Consider the following 24,543-nt stretch of genomic DNA (forward strand, 5'->3'; position numbering starts at 1 on the left):
TGTTGCCCAGTCTGTAGGCTGGTTCCTACAGTTCATGAGTCTTTGCCTGCATAACGGTGTAGGATGGGATACATCTGCATTTCATCCATTATCGTATGTATAGAGTTGTATTTGCAGCAGTTTGGATGTTTATGAGCTCATCAAGTCATTTGGCAATTATGACAGCATGTGATGCCCAGAGAGTTGTACCTTGACGTACTCCGAAAAGAAGATCTGGATGTCTGTTGGATTATACCGATTCAGAAGTGTTCCAATATATAGTTTATCATGTGCTGATGTATGTAGATCAGTTCTGAACCAGTAGTTAAATCTTGTGATTATCCATCCCTAAGCTGAATTCTGCAACTTCCTAAGGACCAGAAGAACAGACCCACAGTAGTTTTTTGCTTGTCTGCATAGATGGCTGCAAACTCTGAGATTCCTGCATGAGGGCATTCCTAATGTTGTGGGACGAGTAAGACTGACTTCAGCCTAAGGCAGCTGTGTGCGAACGAGGAAGGAATAATCTCCATTTTGCTGTCTTGTCCACCTTGCACCTCGTCACTGTGTGTCTGAGCAAGTGCTATCTTGACTGAATGTTGAAGCCTCTTTGTGCTCTGCTTATTGTTCTTCATCCTTAAGGGATGGTGCATGTTGTGGCTTCTTGTATGGGGAAAAGTGACTCCCATCCAGTGGAGCTGGTGGTGTGCTGTCCTTGAAGCAGAAGCTGGTGATTCGTGAGAGTGCAGATTTTTAGCAAGACAACATGTTTCTGTATTAGATCTTGTGTCTTTTGAGGACAAGTTTTCCACATGGGAACCCGTGCTTTAGTCTTTTTCTTAGGTCAGTCCCAAGGGCAGCTCAGCTCTTTGTCTCTAGAAGTGTTCAGCTCTTTCTTGAGAAGATGTCAGTGAAAGGAGTGGCTCTCCTTTTTGTCCCTTATCTGTGTTTTTCCTTTTGTATTTCTTTTTCTGTTGGTCAGTTCTTTACTTTCTTCACAGGAAAGTGCAGTGCTGCCTGGCTCCCTGCTGCCTGTAGAAGGGTTCAGGCTCTATTACTTGTTGGACTGTGCATAGCGCTAGAAGTTGACAAGAGGAAACCACCTTCCCAGTCTTGCGCCAGTCTGGGGAAGAATGAGTGACTGGAGAAATGCTTCATGAAAGGAAGCATGTTCTTTGTCCTTTTAGAAATGAACTGTAGCGTTTCTAGACAGAATTGTTTCCTGGAATTGAATAACAAAGACAAAAGCCAAAACGTGTGTTCTCTGGGAGCTCATTTCTGTTTTGTTAAGCCTTCTCTGTCTGCTTGTCTGGCAGTAACTGACTTCATCTGTTGGGAGAGTAAGATCATCTTGAATATAAAAACCGCTTATTTGGTCAACCCTGAAGTCTCCATCTGCTAAAATGTTGTAAAATGAGAACTGTCGCCTATGGGTCTGTAGAACTCAAATGTGTGGCACTAACAGAAAATTGTTTTTATCTTTCATAGCTGGTTCCTGGAGGAGAAGGACCTGAAGTCTGAGTTCAAGAGTTATCATCTATGAAGACATGTTATATAGATGTATAATGTAAATAGAGCTTTTGGGGTGTGGGTTGGTTTTGGTGTGGGTTGCTTTGTTTTGTTTTGTTTACACACTCTTGCAGCTGACGTTTGATCAAAGGTGAGGAGTTCCTCTTCAGGGAAGGTGCGTTGCTAATGAGAATAGCGACTTTGTGTGTTGAACTCATGACTTCTTGTAAAGACGCGCTGATCTCTTCCGAATCAAAGACTTTCTTTTTGTTAGTTATTGTGTTCTGTTCTGTAAGTGCACAAGCCATAGGTAGTTTCCTAACTGGTTGATGGAATTGAGAAGTAATAGTTGTATTTCAGCTGCTCTAAGCCTTTGGTTTTTCTGTGTCTGGTGTGTTTGTTTATGGCCCAGGTCTGTAGAAAACACCAGTTGTGAGCTGATGTTGCTCTTCTTTGGGGTACAGGCAGATACTAAGCTGGATCATGTGTTTAAACGTATCTTCAGGCTGTGTCACCAGAAACCATGTGATAAAATGCTGTAGAATTCTGGAAGCTCCTCCAAGTGGATGCATCTGTGTGGTGCTCAGCAGCCGTTGGTTCTGCTGGCTTTGAGGTTCAGCTCTCTTGGACTTGTTTTGCTCGGTAGCTCCACTTTCTTGTAGTGAAGGCACCGGAATGGTATTTGGCAAGTGAGGATGGACAGACCAGACCCAGTTCATGTTCAAGGGGTTAAAAAACCAAACTGAACCAAAGCTGAAAGAGGGCTGGTGTTAAATCTTCTTCTTCATGTCAATGGTGATTCTGCTTTCACCACCAAGTGGTGCTGTGTGTATTTAATGGCACTGGGAGCTGCCTGTGCCTGCCTGTGTAGTTCAGAGCAGTCATTAGAGGAAATGTTCTGGCTGCATCTGTTCTCCTCTGATATGAAAAACTTGAGAGATGTTGGGAGCAGCTACTACTTTAGGAGAATTTCTATGATGTAAGGAATTGCTGGTTTTATTTTGTCAGCATGGACAAGAAAAGAACTGATTCTAAGTCATGTCCACTGCAGCTTATGCTTCCATGATCCACTGCTCCACTAATCACTGTGCATAAATGTCTTTGGAGAGGAATGGCAGGTGCTGGCTCTTGCCATGGACAAGCAGGGTACAGTGTGGGCTCCCAGGGACAGGACACGCTTTGCCTTCCTGTCTCCAGAAGAAAGAAGAGTTGAAGAAGGGGGCTCAGGAGCGAGAGACTGCAAAGAAGTTGCTGCACTAGATCCTTTTATCTGTCAGAAAAGCTGGCAGTAAACCATGTCACTGGGAACCTGTTCCAATGCCTGACAACCCTTTCCATGAAATGTTTCCTAATATCCAATTTGAACTTTCCCTGGCACATCTTCAGGCCATTTCCTCTTGTCCTATCACTTGCCACTTGGGAGAAGAGACCAACGCCTTCCATGCTACAACCTCCTTTCAGGTAGTTGTAGACAGCGATCAGGTCTCCCCTCAGCCTCCTTTTCTCCAGGCTGAACAGCCCCAGTTCCCTCAGCTGCTCCTCATCGGACTTGTGCTCCAGACCCCTCACCAGCTTCATTCCCCTTCTCTGAACTCTCTCAGTACCTCAATGTCTTTCTTGTAGTGAGGGGCCCAAAACTGACTCTAATCATGATTAACAGGGTTGGAGAGAAGCAACTTGCACCAACGTCCTGCCTCTTGCACTCAGCTCCTTTGTCTGGTGCAAGGCCAGTGTCGCAGGAATCAGTATTTGAATGGCAGCCATCATTGCTCCCAGGGCTGCCAGTTGCCAAGGTTGACCTGCAGTGCACTGGGCAGTCAGCATCAACTGGCAACATCGAAAAAGGAAGAGGAACATTTTTTTCTAGCTCTGATGATTTTAATTTATATGGAAGAAAAAGATACATTTTAAACATTCTTGTTTGTGCATGGAGTTGAAGAGAAGCCGTGTGTGTCTCAAGAGAGTGAAGGCAGTTATGTAGGAGAGCTGGCTTGGTAGGCAAAATGGACAAAAATTTTGCACAGGCATTTTTATGTATGCTGAAGCGTGCTTTAAGAGTGCCCCAAAACATGCCTCATTTTAGAAGGTGAGACAAAAACAAAAGCAACATGGGAGGTAAGTTATTAAAATAAATTTAAATCAAGCTACAAACTTCAGTATATATAGCACCTCCAGAAAATAATCTAGTCCCCATTGTCTGTGTTTCTCTGAGAAGTCGTCAACTTTTTGAAGACACTTAATTTCACAGCAGTCACCTGAAAATGAGGAAAGAGTAACATATTACTGAATGATTAGTCACTGGAAAATGCAAACTGTCAGGGAAAAAAAAAAAAGTATCTTATCCACAGATTCCCTCACAATTCCAAACACAGGGACACAAATGCACTGGGAAAAAACTTATCCATTTCTCTTGCACTGGGATGCAACTGTCCATGCCAATGACTCACCAGGCACATACACTGTAGGGGTCTGAGACAGATGTATATTTTGAAGAAGTAAGTGCAGTATCAAAGCATTTCAGTAGAAACTTTTAAAATTAAATTCCCACCATAATTCCAACTTTCATTATTTTGATGGATTTGGGTTGTACATTTGGTATTTCCTTTGTATGGCACATCGCTTTTCGTCTTTGGCTACAAAAGTACAGCAGAAACTGTAGAAGTAGTGTGCAAAGGCCTTGCATTAAAACCAGGGTAGTTGGTGGTGAGGTGCAGAGAAAGACAAAATGGTTAAACGGGACTAAGATGGCAGCTACAGGATCACTGAATGCAGTATGAATCCTGGGAGAATGAAAAGATAGCGAGGGGAGAAAAGAGACAGTATCTTTCTCTTGGCTTTTCTTCATATTTTTTGAAAGACTGAGAATTTTCCTTGACAGCAACATCCCTGTGGCTAAGTGGTATTTATTTTTACAGTTATTTTTTCACGACTGCACCTCCTAGCTAAAAAGCAAATAACTATCAGTGGTCACAGGGAGAGGCAGAAGCATACAAACACATTTATGTGTTTTGGGAAAAAAGTCGTAAGGGTTAGCTGAAATATTACTTACGAAACAAGCTTTTAATTTCAGATTCAGGAACATAAAACGGTGGGCCTGAAAGAAAATGAGTGAGGCTAATCAGAGAGAAGACATGGGAAGGAGACAGAATTGACTGGGTTGGAAAAGACCTCAGAGATCATCAAGTCCAACCCTTGGTCCAACTCCAGTCCATTTACTAGATCATGGCACTAAGTGCCATGTCCAGTCTCAGTTTAAAAACCTCCAGGGACGGTGAGTCCCTCCCTGGGCAGGCCATTCCAATGCCTGACCACTCTCTCTGTAAAGAATTTCTTTCTAATATCCAGCCTAAATTTCCCCTGGCAGAGTTTAAGCCCATGTCCCCTTGTCCTATTGCTAACTGCCTGGGAGAAGAGACCAATCCCCACCTGGCTATAACTTCCCTTCAGGTAGTTATAGAGAGTGATGAGGTCACCTCTAAGCCTCCTCTTCTCTAGACCAAACAACCCCAGCTCCCTCAGCCTCTCCCCATAGGTCTTATGCTCAAGTCCCTTCACCAGTCTTGTTGCTCTTCTCTGGACCCGCTCCAGCACTTCAATGTTTTTCCTGAACTGAGGGGCCCAGAACTGAACAGAATACTCCAGGTGTGGCCTCACCAAAGCAGAGTACAGGGGAAGGATCACTTCCCTTGTCCTGCTGACCACGCTATTTTTGATACAGAGACAAACATTCACACTGCAGCAGGAGAGCCAGCGCCATCACTCACAGCACCTGGCCTGCAATCGGGCTCCAGTGTGTAGCATCATCTGCAGGAACCAGAAGACACCACGTCCAAGAGCTTGTGGCACCTTGGTGGGCCACCAGACAGCTTCAGGTGCTGCTGCTGCATCACCTCCAGACTGCAGCCAGGGTAGCCACATCGTGAGAAGTCATGAACATGCTGTGGATACAAGCACTCCCTGTGCGCTGAATGAATCCATCCCACAACTGCTTTATGCTATTAATACAATGGCATAATTAAAGGTAAAAGCTGCATAATGTGAGAGGGAGAGCAATGAACTAAGCTGTTGTTGCTTATGATAACAAGACCTATTTTTTCAGGGATAATTATGGTGAAGAGCCTAAAAGCAGCAAGAAATATTTTCCTTCTGAGAGTTCATAATTAAAAAGAAATATTTCAAAATACCTCAGACTTAGGTATGTAATAAAAGTTATAAAAGGAAAAAATTATTTATGATTTTATAGAATTTCACCTCTTCCAAGCATATTCAGACCATGGTAGAGGCTGGGAGAGAAGCATAAAATGGGCAGCACATTGGGTTGCAAGTATCAGGTAATAAGAGTGAAGCCAAGGTTCTTGGGAGTGCTTCAAGCTCCCTGGGCCAGGCAGGATGTTATGCCGAACATCCACTCCTCCAGTTTCATTGTCATAGCCACGCTTCCAGTTTAATTTCTTCAATAATATACCATGCCTGTCCTCCATTTATCCTTAACATGTCTGAATGCTAGAGAGAAAGCAAATTTAGTCTCAACATCTAAAATTTTTAACACACAGTTGTATTGGTGTGTTCAGCTGACAAAGCTATGCTCACAAAAAACTTGGGGAAGATACATATCTATCACGTCTATATACCATTTATACTAAAGCATGCAAAATCAAAACATGAACAGTGTAAAGTTCTCACCTTTGTGTTTGTTTGGATCATATGAAACTGTAACAAGGAGATAAGAAGAATTTTTTTCCATTAGGGTGATCATCAAACTGACATAGCTAAAAGAAGAAAGTTACACTGTATTATTTTGGAACTGTGAAAACCTTCAAGCATAGCGTTCAAAATATTCAGTGAAAGAGGTAATGTATTTCTATGCAGAGACAACTTGAACTGAACTGCAGAGAAACTAAGCAAAGTTTAGTTTGAATTTCATGAGCATTAATTTCATGCTACACATGAAACACCTCAAATAAAGGTTACTATTTGCACCTCATAAACAAGCCTTTATCTTTTTTTTTGCATATTCATCTCAAAAGTAACAGGCAAAACGTAGTATTCCTTTGTCGCACTCTAAAATACAGTACCAAATACAGTACCGATCTTTTAAAACTAGTGTGAATTCAAGATTATGTATCTGATTAAAAAATCCTGGGATTAGGGTCAAAATGTATTTGGGTTGGCTATGGGCAAGAATGAAAAATTGCAATAAAGAAGCAAGGGGCAAAAGAAAAAAGAGAGGAGAAGCAGATGGGGTAAAAAGGAAATAATAAAATTCAGATGAGACTTGCAGCTCTGCTTCTGCTGGGTTGCAACAAACCACATATTTTCCCACCAAGAGGCAGGGCGGCTTCCTTGAAGGAAGTTCACAAATCATGAGTACAGCACTTAGCAACTGCAGCTGGTGCTTGCAGTAGAGAAGAACTTGTATAGGTTACTTCTTTAAATGAAAGAGGACTCATCGACAAGTGGCAGGAGGAAAAACGTGTCACTGCATACATTCAAGACAGTAACAAGGCAAACTTACTAACCGTTGTCTGTCGCATGGATTCACAGCTACTAGAGCTCCTCTGTCCCAAACCCCATCAAACTTGCCAACTATTGAGCTACAGAGAGATGAGGAAAAGGCATAAACATACTGAAAAAGCACCTTCATTTTTATTCAGATACTTCTGTGAAATCACAAGTATTCTCCATCTAGCTGTGCAGATCCCCCACTACTGTTTTGTTAGAGTCCAGCATTTTCATGATCCAAAACAATATGAACTGTAAACTAAGAAACCCCCCTGGTACATGGCCCTGCTGCAATAGCAAAGAGGTGCTGGAATTGCTCAGCATTTCCCCATGATTAGTGGGTGCTGAGACAAGGCAGGGATGGAGGAAAGTAGCTAAAACACATTTGGGCTACAGGCTGGGATTTTTGGCAATTGTACCCTGCCGTGACCCTTGAGGCAGCACTAACCTGCATTCATGCATTCAGTTCTTGGCCACCTTCTAAACCCACACGTGATTTAAAATGCAGGTTAAGGAAGATGCCTCATTGCGTCATCATCCAACTCAGCACACTTAGTAATTTTACAGACTTCAGTTCCCAGCTAGATGCCCAGGACAGTTAGTTTCAGCTTGCCATTTGTTTAATGTTAGAAAAGCTAAGTTACACTGCTGCTCACCTCAGGCTACCACTGCCACAGACATTATTTTTATTCCTGGCAAATGGCTTCAGTGACCACCAAAAACCTGCAAGTGGCCAAGACTATTGGGAAGTGCCTTTATTGACAGGTGGTAAGAGCAGTCACAGTGATGCTAGAGATGAGGTTCTTTGAGTGGGGGAAGAAAGAGCCTTGTTTCTGGTAATTATTAAAACAGGAGTTTAGAGAGTAAGGTAGTCGTAATGTGAAATGCATAGTTTTGAATAAAGTCTGAAAGAAGTTTACTTAGTGAGAATACTATTGTATGGAATTGTGCAATACCTTTCTGCCTATTGGGGAGTGTCAGAGTCTAACTGACCACTTCTTTCTTCACTTTTGAACTGGTTTTGGCTGGGGTAGAGTACATTTCTTCATAGTAGTGAGTGTGGGGCTATGTTTTGGATTTGTGCTGAAAACAGTGTTGATAATACAGGATGTTTTAGCTACCACTGAGCAGGCCTTACACAGAGTCAAGGCCTTTTCTGCTCCTCACACCACCAGGGAGTAGGTTAGAGGTCCACAAAAAATTAGGAGAGGACACAGCTGGGACAGCTGACCCCAAGTGACCAAAGGGATATTCCAGACCATAAGATGTCATGCTCAGCATATAAAGCTGGGAGGGAAGTTGGTGAGGGGCCGCTGATTGGGGACTATCTGGGCATCGGTCAGTTGGGGATGTGCAACTGTTTTCATTTGCATCACTTGCTTTTCTTGGGTTTTATTCTCCTTTTTTTTTTTCCTCTCACAATTTTTAAAAATTTGTTTTTAATTCTTAAACTGTTTCAATCCACAAATTTCTTTCTCACTTTTACCCTTCTGATTGTCCCCACCATCCCACTGTGGGTATAGTGTGGGCAAGCAGCTATGTGGTGCTTAGTTGTCAGCTGCGGTTAAACCATGACAATTTCTTCTCCCTGCCCGATGCTAATTTCATTGCAATGGCCTTGCTAAGTCTCTGGCATCTAATCCAGAAGCTGATCCTGTATTTCCCACCCTACTGTGATGAGACTTGGTAACACTTTTAAGCCCTGACTTCTTTTAAAATTTGCCAAGGCTAAGCATCTGTTTTAAACAACCAGCCTCTTAAATGAATGGAGATCTTTAAAGAGACAGTTAAACATGCAACGGGCACAAGGGGTCAAAGCAAAGTCTAGTGGGGCAGGTGACAAGCTTGATGTTCTGAGGCTTGGCAGCTGTTCTCGTCTCTGCATAGCTGAGTCTGCTGTATGACCTTAAGCAAGCTCCTGAAGTTTTCCGTACTTGGTTTTCTTCTTAACTTTAATCAGTTCTAACTGGAATGGTGGTGGTGGCAGCTCCATGTAGGCATTTCATGTCTTTTACTCCCCACCAGTTTCATCAGGGCCTACAGACATCGCGTGCTGCAGGCAGCCTCATGCTGTGGCCTTGCCCTAGTCCTGGTCTCCTGCTTGCTCAGACCTCAGGACCTGCTGAGCATCTGGGTGTTCCCTGTCCATCTGTACATCCAACTTCCTTCTGAGGAGAAGCAAGCCACGAGGAAAAGGTCGAAAAGGGTACACAGCTGTCTTTCATCTTGATGTAAAGTCAGGATGAGGCTAAAGTGTTAGAAAGTGCTCCTCTCGGGGATACGTTTCACTGTATCACCACCCAATACTTTAGCCCCACATTATCTCCTGCTATGTGTTTATATGGCATGAGGCATGAGAGATTACAGTCTGGATACTAATACAACTAATAAAAATTAACTTGTAAAGCAGAAATTCACACATCTGAAGAAATCCCACTGGACTGACACAGTAAAGCTGTGAATTTCTCTATCTGCACATGTTTAGTAGTTTCAGTTAATGCAATTTTAATTTTTTTCCTTAAAGTTTTGCAGCCGTAATTGTATGAGGAGGTACAATGGTTGCGTAATGTAACTGTTTTACATATGTCCCAGAGTTCCCACAAAGAGCAGTTATTCCTGTTACTCGTTAACTAGAAAGAGACCTTGAAATGTCTCATTCTGACAAAGGTCAGGAGCACATTTAAGTTCTCCTCCAATGAATGCTAGGCTAATGGAGATCAAAAGGATTTGTTTGCAGGCCAGCCTCAGCAAGAGAGAAATTAATTTAATTTCCATAATTACTGGGTAATTAATCAAATTGTCTGTATATAGAAACTAGAAGAGTGTGTGCATTTCACTACTCACAGGTATCTGCTGACTGCTGTAGGAAATGCAGTTCATACTTTCACCATAACTGCACCCAGCATAGAACCATACACCCAGAACGCATATCTGCCAATTTATTTTGTGGATGACAAACTATGTACTGGACCCAGTAATATGCATGGAAAATGTAATTAATTACCTATTTTTAGTTTATTTCATAGTATTATTAGAATCATGCTATGATAGAAACTAAAGATTTTACCATGCTACCTGTTACAAAACGTAGGATCTAAATTTTTCAAAAATTGCTGACAAGAAGCTTAAGCAATTCCTGGGCAATTTGTCAACACACAGCAAAGATTTATAGGGATCTACACAGCAAGTAGCTACACTGCAGGAGCAAGAAAGGGAAGGAAACCAGGCAGTATCTACAAAACCACGTTCATATACAGCCCATCTGTTCCAAGCCACTCGCTTTGCAGGGCTAGTTACATATACACATTTTTCAAACCAACTGGAGTCAGCCACACCAGCAGAAGTCTTAGCAATGGTCTATTGTCTAAAAGAATTTGGACTCTAGTAATGAACACTTTTTTTCCTATTTATGCAGGTTAAAAAAAACCCATATAGCAAGCACCATATTGTGATGACCTAAACTACCTATTAGACCTGTATACGTACTAGCTCTGAAAAGCCCATCCAGGTAAAGTTTAAGACTTGACCATCTTCTTATTGAACAGCCATGAAACAAACGAGAGTTGTTTGTAAGAAAAGCAAACAAACACACAAAACTTCACCAAAACCTTATGATTTAGTGAAAATCATGTCTGAGTAAGAACTACAAGAGGAGGGAACTATAGTGCAGGACTCTGGGCACCTTCAGCTTCCTACAAGACCGACACATTACAAAACCAGAAACAACACCACTTTCTTGCGTGCTCTCCAATCTACAACTACTCCAGCACGCGTCTAGGTCTGAGGACATTTTAGGACAGATTTAAACACACCTGTTGCCAACACCACTAAGACACTTCTGAGGACAAATAAATAAGCCAGATGCATTACCGTCCAAGGCAAGGCCTTCTGTGCTAGAGGCTGTAGAGAGTCCTAAGTCCTCCTGCAGTCTCTGTACAACTCAACAATTTTTAAAATTCCCCCACCAGCTGACACTTGAGCAGAAGGTCAGGTGCAAAGCTACCAAAAAATCGGAGAAGTGATGCTTGGAGCCACAGACCACAACGGGTTGAAACATTTTTCATGAATCAGTAGTGTGGACTGTGTTGAAGTATTTTGCATTTTCTATTGTGTCTTTTAACTAAGAAATATAGACATTTTAGCACTAAAAATCCTTCAGAAGACATCGGTAAGTCTAGACATGATTGTTAAGATACTTGCAGAGTCAGTGTTTGACAATATATTAAGTAGCCACATATACTGGAGAGATGTAATGTGGCTTAAGCCCATCAAGAAAAGTATGTTAAGCAGGGGACACATACAATCAATGGGTACAGCTTACTTATGCATATGTTAATCAATACTTTGGCAAAAATACATTTAGTACTTAGATAAAGGAAAAGCTGTCTAAGAATACACCTCTGGGTATATTCTCTTTATTTTTACTAAGCTACTCTGAGTAAGGAATTGTGCTAGTGTTTGGCTTCATAGAATTCATCAATAATATTAAAGATAATTTGTTTTTACTGTAAAAGCAAACATGGTTTTGTGTAACTTTTCATAGAATCATAGAATCATTTCGGTTGGAAGAGACCCTCAGGATCATCGAGTCCAACCACAACCTAACTCTAGCACTAAACTGTGTCCCTAAGAACCTGATCTAAATGCCTTTTAAACCCCTCCAGGGATGGTGACTCCACCACTTCCCTGGGCAGCCTGTTCCAATGCCTGACAACTCTTTCCGTGAATAATTTTTTCCTAATATCCAATCTAATTTTACAGGACAGCTTAGAACAAGAAGCCCATTTAAGAATATTTGCTTTGAATTTTTATCTAATGGTCAAGAACAGATTTTTTTTGTTGGAGATTGGCTATTCGCATTTCTCATACAAGTTAATAAGAATTTTCTTGAGAGTACCTGTTCCAAATCTTTATGGCTGATTCAAACAAAATAATATGATGGTGTTACGGCGGTATTAATATGTTTGATTATACAGAATGCTAAATCACAAGGTGCAATCTTACCTGGACAAATCATAAATACTGCAGCAGTACAGAGAAATGTTCCCAGAGGTACTCTACAATAAAAAGAAAAGGAAACAATAGCTATCAGCAAACTATCATTAAATATATACATAGAGGTGTATATCCTACTTTATATCCTATATCCTACTTTATATCCTAAAAAATTCACATACACTATTTTAAAATATACACTTAGGTGTAATAGGGAAAAACTCTGAGAAACATTTTTAGATTTTCTTTACTGAGGTACTTTTCCTGACCCCCTCCAGAGAGGTTCTGATCTCTCAAGGCAGGCAACTGTCCAACCTTAAAATACATTTACTTTACATTCAGGTGCTTCAGTGTCATAAGAAGGCCAAAGTCACAAGCTCAAAAGAAGAACTTCTCAGTCCAAAATTACAACTCAGAGCTTCCTTTCATACCTCTTCAGGAGAGAGGAATGACTACCAGTAAGACAAGAGACATAAAAGCAGAATGACTTGTTTGCTCAGCTATGCCTGCATTGCATGGTTAACCACACCAGACCATTTGACAACGCACAAAATGTACCTGCAGCTTTTTTGCTCCTGAAATCTCTGGCACTGGCTCCTCGCAATAAGGCAGGCTGTGTTCTGAAAAAAATTCCTTCAGTGCTTGCTCGCTGACTTCCACACCAACAACAGTGTGTCCCATGTCTGCCAGCCTGCACACAGCACAGAGAGGTCCCAAGTTTACGTGACGCTCACAGGTTGGGCCATTACCAAAGGTGTATCTCCCATGCAGCATCTATTTGTTAGGCAAACCCTGGTTTTAGGATGCACTGGTATATCTAACTCTGACTCTCTGGAGCGTTTGCGTTATATTGAGCACCTCACCCCTGCGACTGGAGCTTAAATTAGCGCCCCTCAGCATACAGCTGATGAGGATTTACAGGCTTTATTTAGATTAATAATTTATTTCTGTGAACTCGATGAAAACAAAAGGCGATTACACAGAGAAACTGTCCATTTCAGCTTACAGAAACGTGTTCTGCTCCGAAGCGCAGCGGCTGAGGCCGGCTGCCCGCCCAGCTGCCTCTGCGGCTTTGGCAGGGGGGAGCAGTAACCTCTTCACTGCTGCAGCTCCGCGACACAGCAACGCGCGTCAGAGCTCGCCGTCAGCCGGGCAAGCGGTCGTCGTGATAAAACCGCAGAGCTGGCGCTAATTTGATTCCTTGAGGACTGTAGTTCAATGAGGGTTTTTCGGTCTGTGTAACCTCCCTCCAAGAAAACAATCAACAGCTTACACAGCTTCTAATTATAAATATAATCCAGGTGAAAAAAAGGTAAAAGTGAAAAAATCAGTTTAAAAAAAGAGGAAGTTATATTTAGCCCAAACCACTTAAGTTCCCAGTGTGACATGCCACATGGTCCCATGAAAACATGCTCTGGCACAAGTGGCCCCATTGCAGGCAATTTGAGCTGGCATCGCCATCAAAAGAAGCAGTGGCAAAGGCATAGCTTCAGTCACAAATTCAGCATTCCCCAGGCTGAACCTGGGACAATCAGGAGGACTTTCAGGTTAGTCCTTATCCATCCCATTTATGCTACTATACAAAACACCAGCAAATGAAACCAAACTTCCTCCTCCCTCCAGCCTCCAGCAATGCTGCCTTCCTACCAGCCGAGAGGCGGCACATTTCCATTGGCCAACATAAGGCTGGGAATTCCCCTTCCCCCTCCCCACATCAAGTAAGATTTTTGCTCTTATAATCCGGGCTTTACCATTTCATCTCTACTGCTTTACCACAAAGTGGGAAAAATATCCTCAGTCCACTCCTGCCACTTAAAAGAACATCCAGGTACTTCCGTAAGAGCCTGCAGAAGAACAGCCATGTTTTACTTAACGCTGTATTTGTGCTGACATGTTGAAAGCCCAATGCTACACACTACACCGGCTAACAGCAAACTCCACAATGGAGTACAGGTTCTTAGTTCAACTTGCTCATATAATTAGAAGTAAAAACATAAAATAAAAACATTTACTTTCCATCTACTTAGGAAGTAAATTTAATTTCTGTTAAAAAAGAACACATTTTTCTTTGTTCTGTTCTCGGTATATTTGTCTTTTCAAGTAAACCAACAAACCAACCCACCTCTAAGAAGGTCACAACAGACAACTTAAACATAATGATTATTAAACTTCTGTGTCTATCAAATCACTTACACAGGTCTTAAATGTAACTGTCATTGGTTGCAAGACTATGTAACAGGTTTGCTCTCTTAGGTACCTGTCTTTCAGTGCACAATAATTGCTCCAATGCTCTCTGCATATTGTTTTAGGCCCCAGTTTCATAACTTACAAATGGCAATGCAGAGCTTCTGCATCAGAAAATTTAAGATTCTTAGTCAAACTGTTGACATAGGCTACACATGAGGAAGAAATGTTTTACACTGAGGGTGGTGAAACACTGGCACAAGGTGCCCAGAGAGGTGATAGATGCCCCATCCCTGGAGACATTCCAGGCCAGGCTGGACGGGGCTCTGAGCAACCTGATCTAGTTGAAGATGCCCCTGCTCACGGCAGGGGGGTTGGATTAGATGAGCTTTGAAGGTTCCTTCCAACTTAAATTATTCTATGATTCTATTCAAGCTTTATAGTTTAAAATCTGATTCAAAAGTTCTAAATTCAATGCAATCCTTTCTCTTTTCTGCCCCTTTTTTTTGACAAAAGCAGGCCACAATAATATTTATTTTACTTTCAAGCGTATAAAATAATTTTACTTTTTTTTGTAAATGCCCCATTTTCAGTTGAGAGTTTTTTTGAATGAGTCAAGTCCCTCCTCTCACAACATTTCTTTAAACAGCTTAGGCAGAAGCATCAAGTCACGTACGGATGCCCTTGCTCCTTATGAAACCCAATGTTACCCATTTCCCATTTCTGCAGCCATTCCTCCTCAGTCACCACTCTGTCTTTTTGTGACCCAATATCAGTGCTTTCCAGGATCCTGCACGCATCTGGCGAGCGGGCCATCGTCCCCAGGGCGTGCTAGTAGCTGTGGAAAAAAAGAAAGAAAAATTAACCCCACTTGATGAATAGTTTGGAACTGGCTCTCGCTTCCTAGGATCAAATATAAAATGAGTGCAGTTTGAAAGATTATTATTTGGCGTCTATTTAAATGTAGCTGATTGAACGTGGCTTCGACTGGATTGTTGGGTTTTGGTGTTTTGTTTGTTTGTTTGTTATTTCCGGAGTGAAACCTGCCCAAACGCGCCCTGTTCAGCATTACGGAAACGCCGGTGACCTCCCGTTTTTCACCCATCTGGAAGCCACCCAGATGCTGCCCGGTTGCCCCGGGGGTACCCGCAGGCCCAGGCCCGGCGCCGCCGCTCGGTAGATGCCGACACTTCCCTCCCATGCAAACCCCGCGGGCAAGAGCAGCGGCTCGGGGCGAAGAAGGGGACCTGGAAGGACCCAGCCGGGCTCAGCACCTCCCCCACGACCCCTCCCCGGCCGCCCCCCGCCCGGCTGCCGGCGGTACCTGCGCGGCGGCGGCGGGTCCCACGGGGATGGGGCGGTGCCTCCCCGCCCTCCCCCTCGCTACGCACCGCGGAGAGCGGAAGCGGCGGCAGGAGGAGGCGGGCTGAGGGTGCACGGCACCGGGGAGGAGGAGGATGGCAGTGCGGATGGCGGCGGCGGCGGTGAGTGACCCCCTTCCCCCGGCTGCAGCGCCCTCCGGGGGGGCGCCCGCCCCTCCTCCCCGGGCGGTGGGGCAGGTGCGAGCGCTGCCCCTTCCTCACCTCCCCGCTTCCTCCTTCCTTCCCCCTTCTCTCTCTCTCCTTTCCTTCCCCCTTCTCCTCCCTTTTCTCCCCCGCTGCAGCTCTAGCAGGAGGCGGCGCGGACACGCGTGAATGTGGTCTCCGGCCCCCGAGTGACCCGGCCCCGAGGTGAGTTGCCAGGCGGCTCGGTTGCCCCGGCCGCAAGTGCCTCCCCCGCCGCCCGCCGGCACCCCCGGGGCGCCTCCGGTGACATCCCCTGGGGGACACCCCTCCCCCGGGGACTCCCCCTCGGGACCCCGCTCCCGGCACTCCCGGCCGCCAGCTGTCACGGCCGCGGCCCCCGCGGCGCCGGGCGCTGCTGAGCCTTGGCCCGGGGACGGCGGCTGCGGCCGGGGCGGCCCGGGGAGGGGGCGGGCGGCTGTCAGACCCGCCGGCGGCGGACCCGGCCTGAGCTCTCAAGGTGTCCGCACGTCGTGGTCCCACCTTCCCTCGTTTATCCGGCTGCTCCGGTTTCCTCTCTGTGTCAAGTGTCGGTGTGGTTTCTTTTTAAATTTTTTTTTTCTTTTTCCTTTTTTTTTAATTTTTTTTCCTTTTTCGTTTTTCCTTTTTTATTTTTTTTTCTGTTTTCTTTCTTCTTTTCTCTTTTCTTCTTTTATTTTCTCTTTTTTCTTTTTCTCTTTTTCTTTTTTTCCTTTTTCTTTTTCCTTTTTTCTTTTTCCATTTTCCCCTTTTTCTTTTTCCCTTTTTTCCCTTTTTCTTTTTACTTTTTTTCCTTTTTTTCCTTTTTTTTCTTTTTCTTTTTCCATTTTTTTCCTTTTTTTTTTTCTTTTCTCTTTTTCTCTTTTTTTTTTTCTGTTTTTCCTTTTTTCCTCTCCCCCTCCCAAGACAAACTTGCTGTGAACTGTATAGGTAAACCCCACAAAGCTCTCCCATATAGGCCACGCGTTACAGACAGATGAAATGTTAACAGAATGTGACAGTGTGTCATGCAGCTCTCTCTCTTTCTCTCTCCTTTTAAAGGGCTTATTTCCTCAGCTTATACGATAACGTTCATAGGATGCAGAGTCATATAAAGCTTAGTAGAGTTAGCGATGTTTGCTTGTTCTTCAAAAAGCTGTGGGGTTTTTTGGGGTGTTGTTTGTTTTGAGAGGGGAACTGGGAACAAAGTGGCATACAGCTGGAAGCAATGGCCTTGCTTACAGTTATATGCATAAGCTGCTCTCCTTTTTTCCCCACCTCCCTCTTCCCCCTCCCACAGTGGCTATGGAAAAAATATGTGAGTCCATACAGCTGGGCTCTGCCCTTCAAAACCGGAGGCCTCTCTGAATCTTAAATATTTTTTCTAAACTTCTTAGTGAACTATAACTGCCACCTTTTCTTTTTCTAACCCTGTATATGCACTAGAACAGCTCCGTGTCCTTTTACCTTCATGGCTGAGGGGCCTCATAGCAGCAGCAGACTCTGATCACCTGGCAGTCGCCAAAATGAGTTGCCTGGTGGCTTTGCCCAGCACTAAGGTAGTTCGTAGCCTCTGACGATAAAGGCAACGCAGCCTGTAAGAACAATTACCTAGCATCAGAAACTAAGGTGACAGAAAGACATGTTGTTGTGCCACTGATCCAGAAGGAAAGCTCCTGGGAAAAAATGCTGCCATTTCCTGGGGCGTTGTGCAGTAGTTTAGGGAAATCTCATGTAAATGAAACTGGTTAGTTTTTCTTTCTCTACTCTCCAACCTCATCCACCCACATACAGTGGTTAGTTATGGTGAAGTCATGCCTTTTTTTTTTTTTTTATTAAATGATAAAGATTGACTTGATTATTTTTCCCTCCCTCTAATTAGTTATAATTGGGGGGGGTGCATACAAAAAAGAAAGTTATTTCTGGTATTGGGTTGTCTGAACTAATTTTTCACTTATGTGGATATCGTCATGTGATTTACTTTCCTCATCCAAATCAATTTCTTCTATGTTGAGAGGAGAATGAAGCACTAATTTACTTGGTTTGCATCAGCTTCATTTGAAACTTGGTAAAAATGCCCATTCTCTCTTCCTTTACTTTTAGCAGAATTCACAAACAAAGCTACTGCTACCATGTCCATCACTGTCAGTTTGAACAAGGAAAATGCAGCCTGGAACAGAGAGAACTGAGAAGTCTCAAATATGTTAAAAAAAAACCCAAGCAAACAAACTGATCCCTACTACAATAAGATAACATTGATGATGCAGTTCTGTAGTATAAGGGGTTTATTTCCACTTCCTTTCTCTATGCGGTAGAGCGCGTTCAGATCTAATTCTTCCTCTAGGCTCTCTTTATTTGTGTTTTACTCCCTGTGAAAATAATTCCTTTGATAATGCCGCTTTAAATATGCTTTAATATTTCTGCAGCATGCTTTCTTACTTTCCATGGTTTCCAGCTTACATGATAAACTGTGATCTTTTCCATGTTCCCACTGATATAGTCGAAGAATGCTATAGAGCTCTCTTGTGGGGTAAACCTTTTATTTTCTCCTATAGTATCCTTAACAACAAAGTTTGTAGTATTCCAGTCACCTACAATTGCAACGCAACTGCAGTTTAGTCTTTAAATTCTGATGTACTTCCTTAGGAGGGTGTGCAAGTCTTGGAACTGGTTTTTCACCTGGTACTAAACATCTTTTCAGTATGCTGTTTGGAAAAGTGCTTTACAGTGCAAATGTTTTGCTACCAATGAATGAGTAGTTAGCAGGACTAGCTTTAACTTGGAGTGGTATTTCAATGCTTGCATTATGAGCTGATGTCTAGTCGCTTTGCCAACCCAAATTCCAGTCCTGGTCTTCACGTAATGCAAATCAGATTACTGAAATCCAGGGTATGCTGATCTGGAACAGTCTGTCAAGATGTACTCAAGGATCTAATCTTAACTCTGAATTTAGTTTAAAATAGTAGTATTGTTCCTTCACCGTAATGCTTCATTCTCATTTCCCTCCTCAGTTAATAGTGAAGCTAAACAGATTCTTACCTAGCTAACTGTGATAAAAGTAGCATTATGAGTGGCTGTACTGCCCAGGCAATTAGACAGCTCTGCAAAGTCAAGCAATTTTATTTTTTTTCGTAAATACTGCCTACCTTCTTTGCAGATCTAATAATACAATGTCAACTGGAAGGGTACGAACAAAAAAAAAGGCATGTTCTTCAGACCAGTCCCCAGACAACCTTCCTCTGAGGAGTTCTGGAAGACAGGTATTTATAATAATTTATAACCATGTGGGTTTGTACTCTGCTATTTTTTATTTTCTTTTGACATTTATAAAGAAAACAGGCTTCATTGTGTATAAGTTAGGACTCAGAGTACTCTTCCAGAAAGAGGGGGAATTAATTAATTGTGTGAATAAGTAGACAAAGTGTTTTGTTTGTGAACAATATTCAGAAAAGACAAATGCTCAATATAACCTGTAAATACTTGATGTGTTAAAAATGCAATCACAGATTTCTGTGCAGCCAGACAAAGCTGTCTGCCCACCCAGACGGAGGCCTAAACCAACACGCCACACAGTACCTTTGAGGCCCAGATGAGACATTTGGTATACAGCTTTGTCTCTGGAGTCCAAAAAAAGCCCCAAGTCTACCCTGATATTTTATTTGAGGCACAGATAAGATTGCCACTATTAATATCAAGAAGTATGTGAAGAAGGTATTTTCTTTTTCTGAAGGAGAAATAGAATGAACACATGAGGATTGACTCATTAGCATGTGATGGAGCTTAAAATATGATTTAAACTGGAAGCTTTGCTTCTAATTTCTTCAATGGCATCACTTAGACTAAGGCAAGACATTTTTAGCGTTAAATGATATTTCCAGCCTTACCGTTTGGAGTTTTGTGGGGAGAAAAACTGACCTACTTTGACAGCTGTTTCATGCTGCAACTATTTCACAATGGATGCAAAAATTTTAATTAGTGCCATTCTTAACCATTTGATGCTACCCACGAGCTGCAAAACAGTCTGAATGCCATTTTGTAGAAGAAGCATTTGTGTAATTTCTGGTCAGATTTCAGCTGTTCTTTATTAGGTGAAGAAGAAAGCGGCTGAAGCAGCAGATGATGATGATGAAGCATCAGAGAAGAAATATAGAAAGTGTGAAAAAGCTGGATGCACTGCAACATGTCCTGTTTGCTTTGCCAGTGCAGCTGAAAGGTTTGTTTCTTTTTATTTGCGTTTTCCATGGATTTTTCTAAACTTGCAGATGAAATTTAGGATCCTAACTATATTCTGAAAAAATCCCTTAGTTTCTAAATGTAGAGGAAGATTCAAAAGTTCTAAAATGGATCTCTAGAAGCCAGGAAAGTGTCACAAGTTACTCCTGTTGCGGATAACTGTTCTGTGCAAGTTGGTAATTCAGATACAAAATATCTTTAGAATACGCTTGTTTATGTTATTAATGGTATCTTCTGGAACACGCCTTGCTTCTGGGGAACTGAGAGCACATTAGTGTAATCTGAGGAAGCTAAACTCAAGATGGAAAATGAAACCATAATTTACTGCATGAAGTTTTTATCCTTCTTGTGTTGGAATGCTTTGCAGTCTGAGGTGGAATTTTGACCTGGAAATTTTAGGTGTTGGGAGACAGTTGTACTTATTTGAACTCTTTGTTCTCGAGTTGTTCATGGCTTTCCATGCAGTTGCACGAGTCTGTTTCTATTCTGACCCTGGCAGTACGGAATTCAGGAGACCGGAAAGGTGTATCTGTGATAAGCAATATGTTCAACCTTGTTATGCTGTGGGCAGACTGCAATTATATAGCATTCCTCCCTCCCTGGTTAATTGAGACAAACTTTCCTTGTTTTATTTATTTTCCAATGATATAAAATAATTCAGTGCTTCACTTAGTTAGCTATGTGGCTTGTTCCTTAGTGGCAGGAGGTTCTGGATGTTGTCATAGGAAAGTCAAGTGTTTTGGCAGTTGCATAAGAGATTTGTAGGGGAAATAAGCACCTGAGAGATCAGAATCAGTGATATTACATTTTGGTTTGTGGTTTTTTTTGTTTTTTTTGTTTTTTTGTTTTTTTTTTTTTTTAATTTAGGAAACAATAGATACTGCTTAGTCATCTTTTTGAATTGTTATTTTAATATTTTGATTTCCTCCCCTCCCACCCCCCGAAAGTACATACTTTCAACATTATTTATTTGAGATGAGATCATTTCATGGCTAGCTGTTTCAGTTAGTAGCTTAGGTCACTGCTTTTTACCTTGTGCTTTTATCTTGAACCATTTCATTGTGTTTAATGGGAGTTTTCTAAGTGAAGAGCAATTGCTTTTTCTGATGAATATAATATTTGCTAATGGATACTTTGTTCTGAGAGTAATAAAAGAATGAATGACCAGAATGTGTAACTGCTTCCTCAGGGTTTTCTTTCATTGGCTTAAAATTGCAGCCAGCTTGATCACGTGAAAAAAATAGGCAACATCTGTTTTGTGTTCGGATTTGCCTTTACAGTTTTGTCAGTTGTTTGGTGGGGGGGGATGTTGTAATGATTTATAAATCAACTGATCACACACACAAGAAAAATACTGATTTAAATGATCCCTCCTACCCCTGCACTGATATCAGAACCAAAATGGAACAAAGTAGAGGAACTGTAAGTTCCTGTGGAGAGGGGCTTTGCCTTATACATTTGCAAAACACTTAGTGTGTCATAGCACATATTGTAAGAGCAAAGGTATTTCATGTTCAGGAAACGTCTGCTTAAGTGGTACTAAAAGACAGGCTCAGTTGACCATTGTTAACGGGAGGTTGCTGGAAGCCAGAGCAACTATAAAACTGCACATTGTGTACATTTTGCCTCCTTTGCATCTGGTGTTGCTTAGTGTGGAAACTGGAAACGTTTGAGACAATTGCAATAATCTTATTGTTATTTGTATGACTGTAGTGCGTTGTGCAAGTCAGCCTTCATGATTGCAACATAAAGCCCTGGCTTGTCCTGAATATTTTGTTCACTGTCAACAGAAAGCTTTTTTTTTTACCCTGAATGTATCATAAAACTATTTCTATGTCTCCTGCATTACAGATGTGCTAAAAATGGGTATACGTCTAGATGGTATCACCTTTCCTGTGGGGAACACTTCTGCAATGAATGTTTTGACCACTATTACCGAAGGTAGATTTACCAATTAAAGTTGTGCCTTTTCGGTGCTTATTAAAATTTGGCAGACGTTAAAAATGTTGAGACATCATGTACATAAACATAATACAAAGACTTGTCCTCTGTGCTTGCTTTATTCAAAGTGAGGCTTCAATATTGGTGCTAAACCTGTAGGTGTTGTATGGACTAATCGTCGACTTAAACATAGCGGCGTGGACAAAACTGGTTTCTTTAGGCAGGCTGGTTTGTGTGTACAGTTATCCTGAAGCTTTTGTCTTTTTTTAAAACAACATCACAGAATTTTAAATGAAGAGAACAGTTTTAAGTAAATCTATTTCATTTCATAAAGCAAATTCACGTTACAGTGTGAGTTCAGGGGACCTTGCCTCTCTGTAACATCAAATCAGTGAGAAGATTTAACCCTTACAGTTCAGTGACCATGAGGACTCTGGTCAGGCTCACAGAGAGCTTTCAGCTCCAGGCTCCTTCCCATTGGAGTGCGAGCTGAGTCCAGCTCTACTAACACTTCTGGGTGCTTTTGTGCTGAGCGCTACCTGCAACTCAGTCCAGGCCTTAGATTACCAGGAAGTGTGCTCATGATCAAGGCGACACAGCAGTCAGGATGCAATTTGTTGCTATCATTAAGAACCATCACTTTCTCACTTTTTAACAGGAAAAATATAGGACTCTCTACTGCCTTATTTCTCTGTCCTTTTATGAAATGTTTACTTTTAGAATAACTGCTGTTGCTTGAAATGAACTAGGTATTCAGTTTTCTGACTGCTTGCTGTCTTCTCTTTTCTTCTTAGCCATAAAGATGGTTATGAGAAATATACTGCCTGGAAAAGGATTTGGACAAGTAATGGTAAAAGTGAGCCCAGTCCAAAAGCCTTCATGGCTGATCAACAGCTTCCATACTGGGTAAGATGGAGGGTGATTTATTTAATAGGGTGTATTTCAGTGTGATGTTCTGCTGTGAGTTGCTGACATTTTATGTTCAAGCAGCAGGTTAGCTGAGCTTTTGTGGGGGTTTTCTAGTATTAGAGGACTGTGGAGAAGCTCAATATAATTCTCATCAGCTCCTCCATTATTGGAGACCTTCTCCAGACCCCACAAAGAACAACCTTCTGTTGCTGTTCAGTGAAGTAGCAGCTAAGATGGGTGATGCTCAGGTAGAATAAGACTTGGCAGAGAAGAGAGTGTGCCAGCTGGAGGAAAGTATGAGTGTGAAAGACTTCCAAAACCGATTTTGTGTTTTCCTAGTAAAGAGAGCAGAAGAAGAGAGACTGGAATGGAAGTAACTTTGGTGGTGGTGGTGGTGGGTTTTTTGTTGTTGTTTCTGAAGTAATGAACAATGTGTTTTTGCGGTAATGCTTGCTGAACCCAGCGAAGACCATAGTAACTGGGTGTTGAACTAATTTTGGAGTGAGGTTCTGTGGAGAAATTCAGTCTTACAGGAGGTGGGCACGAGGTTTCTGTATCCCTAATGTCTTGTGACCTGAGGATTACATGAGAATGAATTCAACAATTATATTTGAAAACTTACTCACATCTCACTTCTTTCTGATTGGTTAGTTATGCTTCATAAATCTTATCTGTAATCAGACAGCAACAAGTAAAAACACGTTTGTTTTTTGACTAATAGGTGCAGTGCACAAAGCCAGACTGTGGTAAATGGCGTCAGCTGACAAAGGAAATCCAGCTGACACCACAGATAGCAAAAACCTACAGATGTGGTATGAAACTGAACAGTTCCACTAAGGTAACATAGAAGACTTCTGCTCACATCGAAAGTAACACCAAGTTGATATTTCTTGTTTGCAGACATTAATTTCTTCTTCTTTGCTGCTTCTTGTTTCTAATGTCAAAATTATTGTCTGGTGGCCTGGAGAGCTGCCCACGTGCTGTTGGACTTTTTGTTTCCTGAGTGGAAATGTCAAGAAAAAAGCATCTGGAATACTCTTTCTCTGCAGTCAGTTGTAAAATCTGTTATTCTGAAGCTACAGAAAGATTATCAGCATGTGTAAAATAGACATACACCAAAATGTTTATTTTGGTTTTGTTTGGCCATGCTTCCTAATAGAGGAAAGCATTTGAAAAGCTCAGTGGGCTTTTATTGATTTTTAGTAAGTTTGTCATGGGACTTTACATGAAAACTTTCAGCTTTGGCACGAAGGTAACTCCTGAAATTTGAGAGAGTCCTTAGACTGCCGTAGTATCTTTATAGTTGTGACATGAAAATACTGACAATATGAAAGCCAGAACATCTTGAAATGTTGTGATAAAGATCCTCTTAAAATAAATGAGAAACTTTTTTCATAGTCTAGACTGCAAGTCTTTCTCAAAAATGTGAAATCTTCCCAGAATTTTTTAATAAAATGCCTCCCTCCCCCCCGCCTTTTTTTTGCTTAACTTGTTTGCTTCAGCGTTCCACTAAATTTCATGGAATAAAATGTATGTTTTGATATCTGACCAGTAGAAACTATTTAATTTAACAAATGAGAAACGTTTCCTGGGGTGTTTTGGCTTTATGGTTGGTGTTGTGTTTTTATGTTTTTAGCTATGCATTTCTCTATTATTTATTTTTACTAACATAATAATCTCTGTTACAGAAGTCTAACACAAATACATTTTTGGTTTGCTTTATAAGTTTACGGAACTATGCCATGGCCAAATTACCTTGTTTTATATTTAC

General features: G+C 41.9%; 2 protein-coding genes across 3 annotated transcripts in view; one reads left to right on the plus strand and one right to left on the minus strand.

Annotated features, from left to right (window-relative positions):
* Window positions 1–3,597: 3,597 nt before the first annotated feature.
* Window positions 3,598–15,581, minus strand: TPMT (thiopurine S-methyltransferase). Of its 2 annotated transcripts, none has more exons than XM_082046363.1 (9): window positions 15,494–15,581; window positions 14,880–15,007; window positions 13,737–13,829; window positions 12,544–12,676; window positions 11,995–12,047; window positions 7,008–7,082; window positions 6,172–6,257; window positions 4,538–4,582; window positions 3,598–3,743 (listed from the first exon to the last, which is right to left on the minus strand). In XM_082046363.1, exons 2-9 carry the CDS (start codon window positions 14,900–14,902, stop codon window positions 3,628–3,630), a joined length of 624 nt encoding a protein of 207 aa, XP_081902489.1. In that variant the 5' UTR covers window positions 14,903–15,007; window positions 15,494–15,581; the 3' UTR covers window positions 3,598–3,627. The 2 variants fall into 2 exon arrangements, with proteins under 2 accessions (XP_081902489.1, XP_081902488.1); XM_082046362.1 differs by having other exon boundaries at window positions 14,846–15,007.
* KDM1B (lysine demethylase 1B) overlaps window positions 15,556–24,543 on the plus strand; it is a 28,847-nt gene continuing 19,859 nt past the window's right edge. The window contains exons 1-7 of the mRNA XM_082046361.1: window positions 15,556–15,653; window positions 15,833–15,899; window positions 18,847–18,949; window positions 19,778–19,902; window positions 21,774–21,863; window positions 22,658–22,769; window positions 23,494–23,610. Of these exons, the coding sequence (XP_081902487.1) occupies window positions 18,860–18,949; window positions 19,778–19,902; window positions 21,774–21,863; window positions 22,658–22,769; window positions 23,494–23,610 (534 nt within the window). The 5' untranslated portion in view covers window positions 15,556–15,653; window positions 15,833–15,899; window positions 18,847–18,859. The remainder of the gene's footprint in view (window positions 15,654–15,832; window positions 15,900–18,846; window positions 18,950–19,777; window positions 19,903–21,773; window positions 21,864–22,657; window positions 22,770–23,493; window positions 23,611–24,543) is intronic.

The sequence above is a fragment of the Streptopelia decaocto genome (assembly GCF_964273445.1).
Source record: "Streptopelia decaocto genome assembly, chromosome: 2".
Classification (NCBI taxonomy): Eukaryota; Metazoa; Chordata; class Aves; order Columbiformes; family Columbidae; genus Streptopelia; species Streptopelia decaocto.

What these genes read in the sequence shown, in the direction of transcription:
- TPMT (XM_082046362.1), bottom strand. Translation starts at nt 14,985, where the DNA reads ATGGCCCGCTCGCCAGATGCGTGCAGGATCCTGGAAAGCACTGATATT. An exon ending in CATAAGGAGCAAGGGCATCC is followed by an intron (nt 13,830 to 14,845) that starts GTACGTGACTTG and finishes GTTCTTCTGCAG; the next exon opens with GCTCTTACGGAAGTACCTGG. An exon ending in AAAGCAGTAGAGATGAAATG is followed by an intron (nt 12,677 to 13,736) that starts GTAAAGCCCGGA and finishes TGCTGTGTGCAG; the next exon opens with GCTGGCAGACATGGGACACA.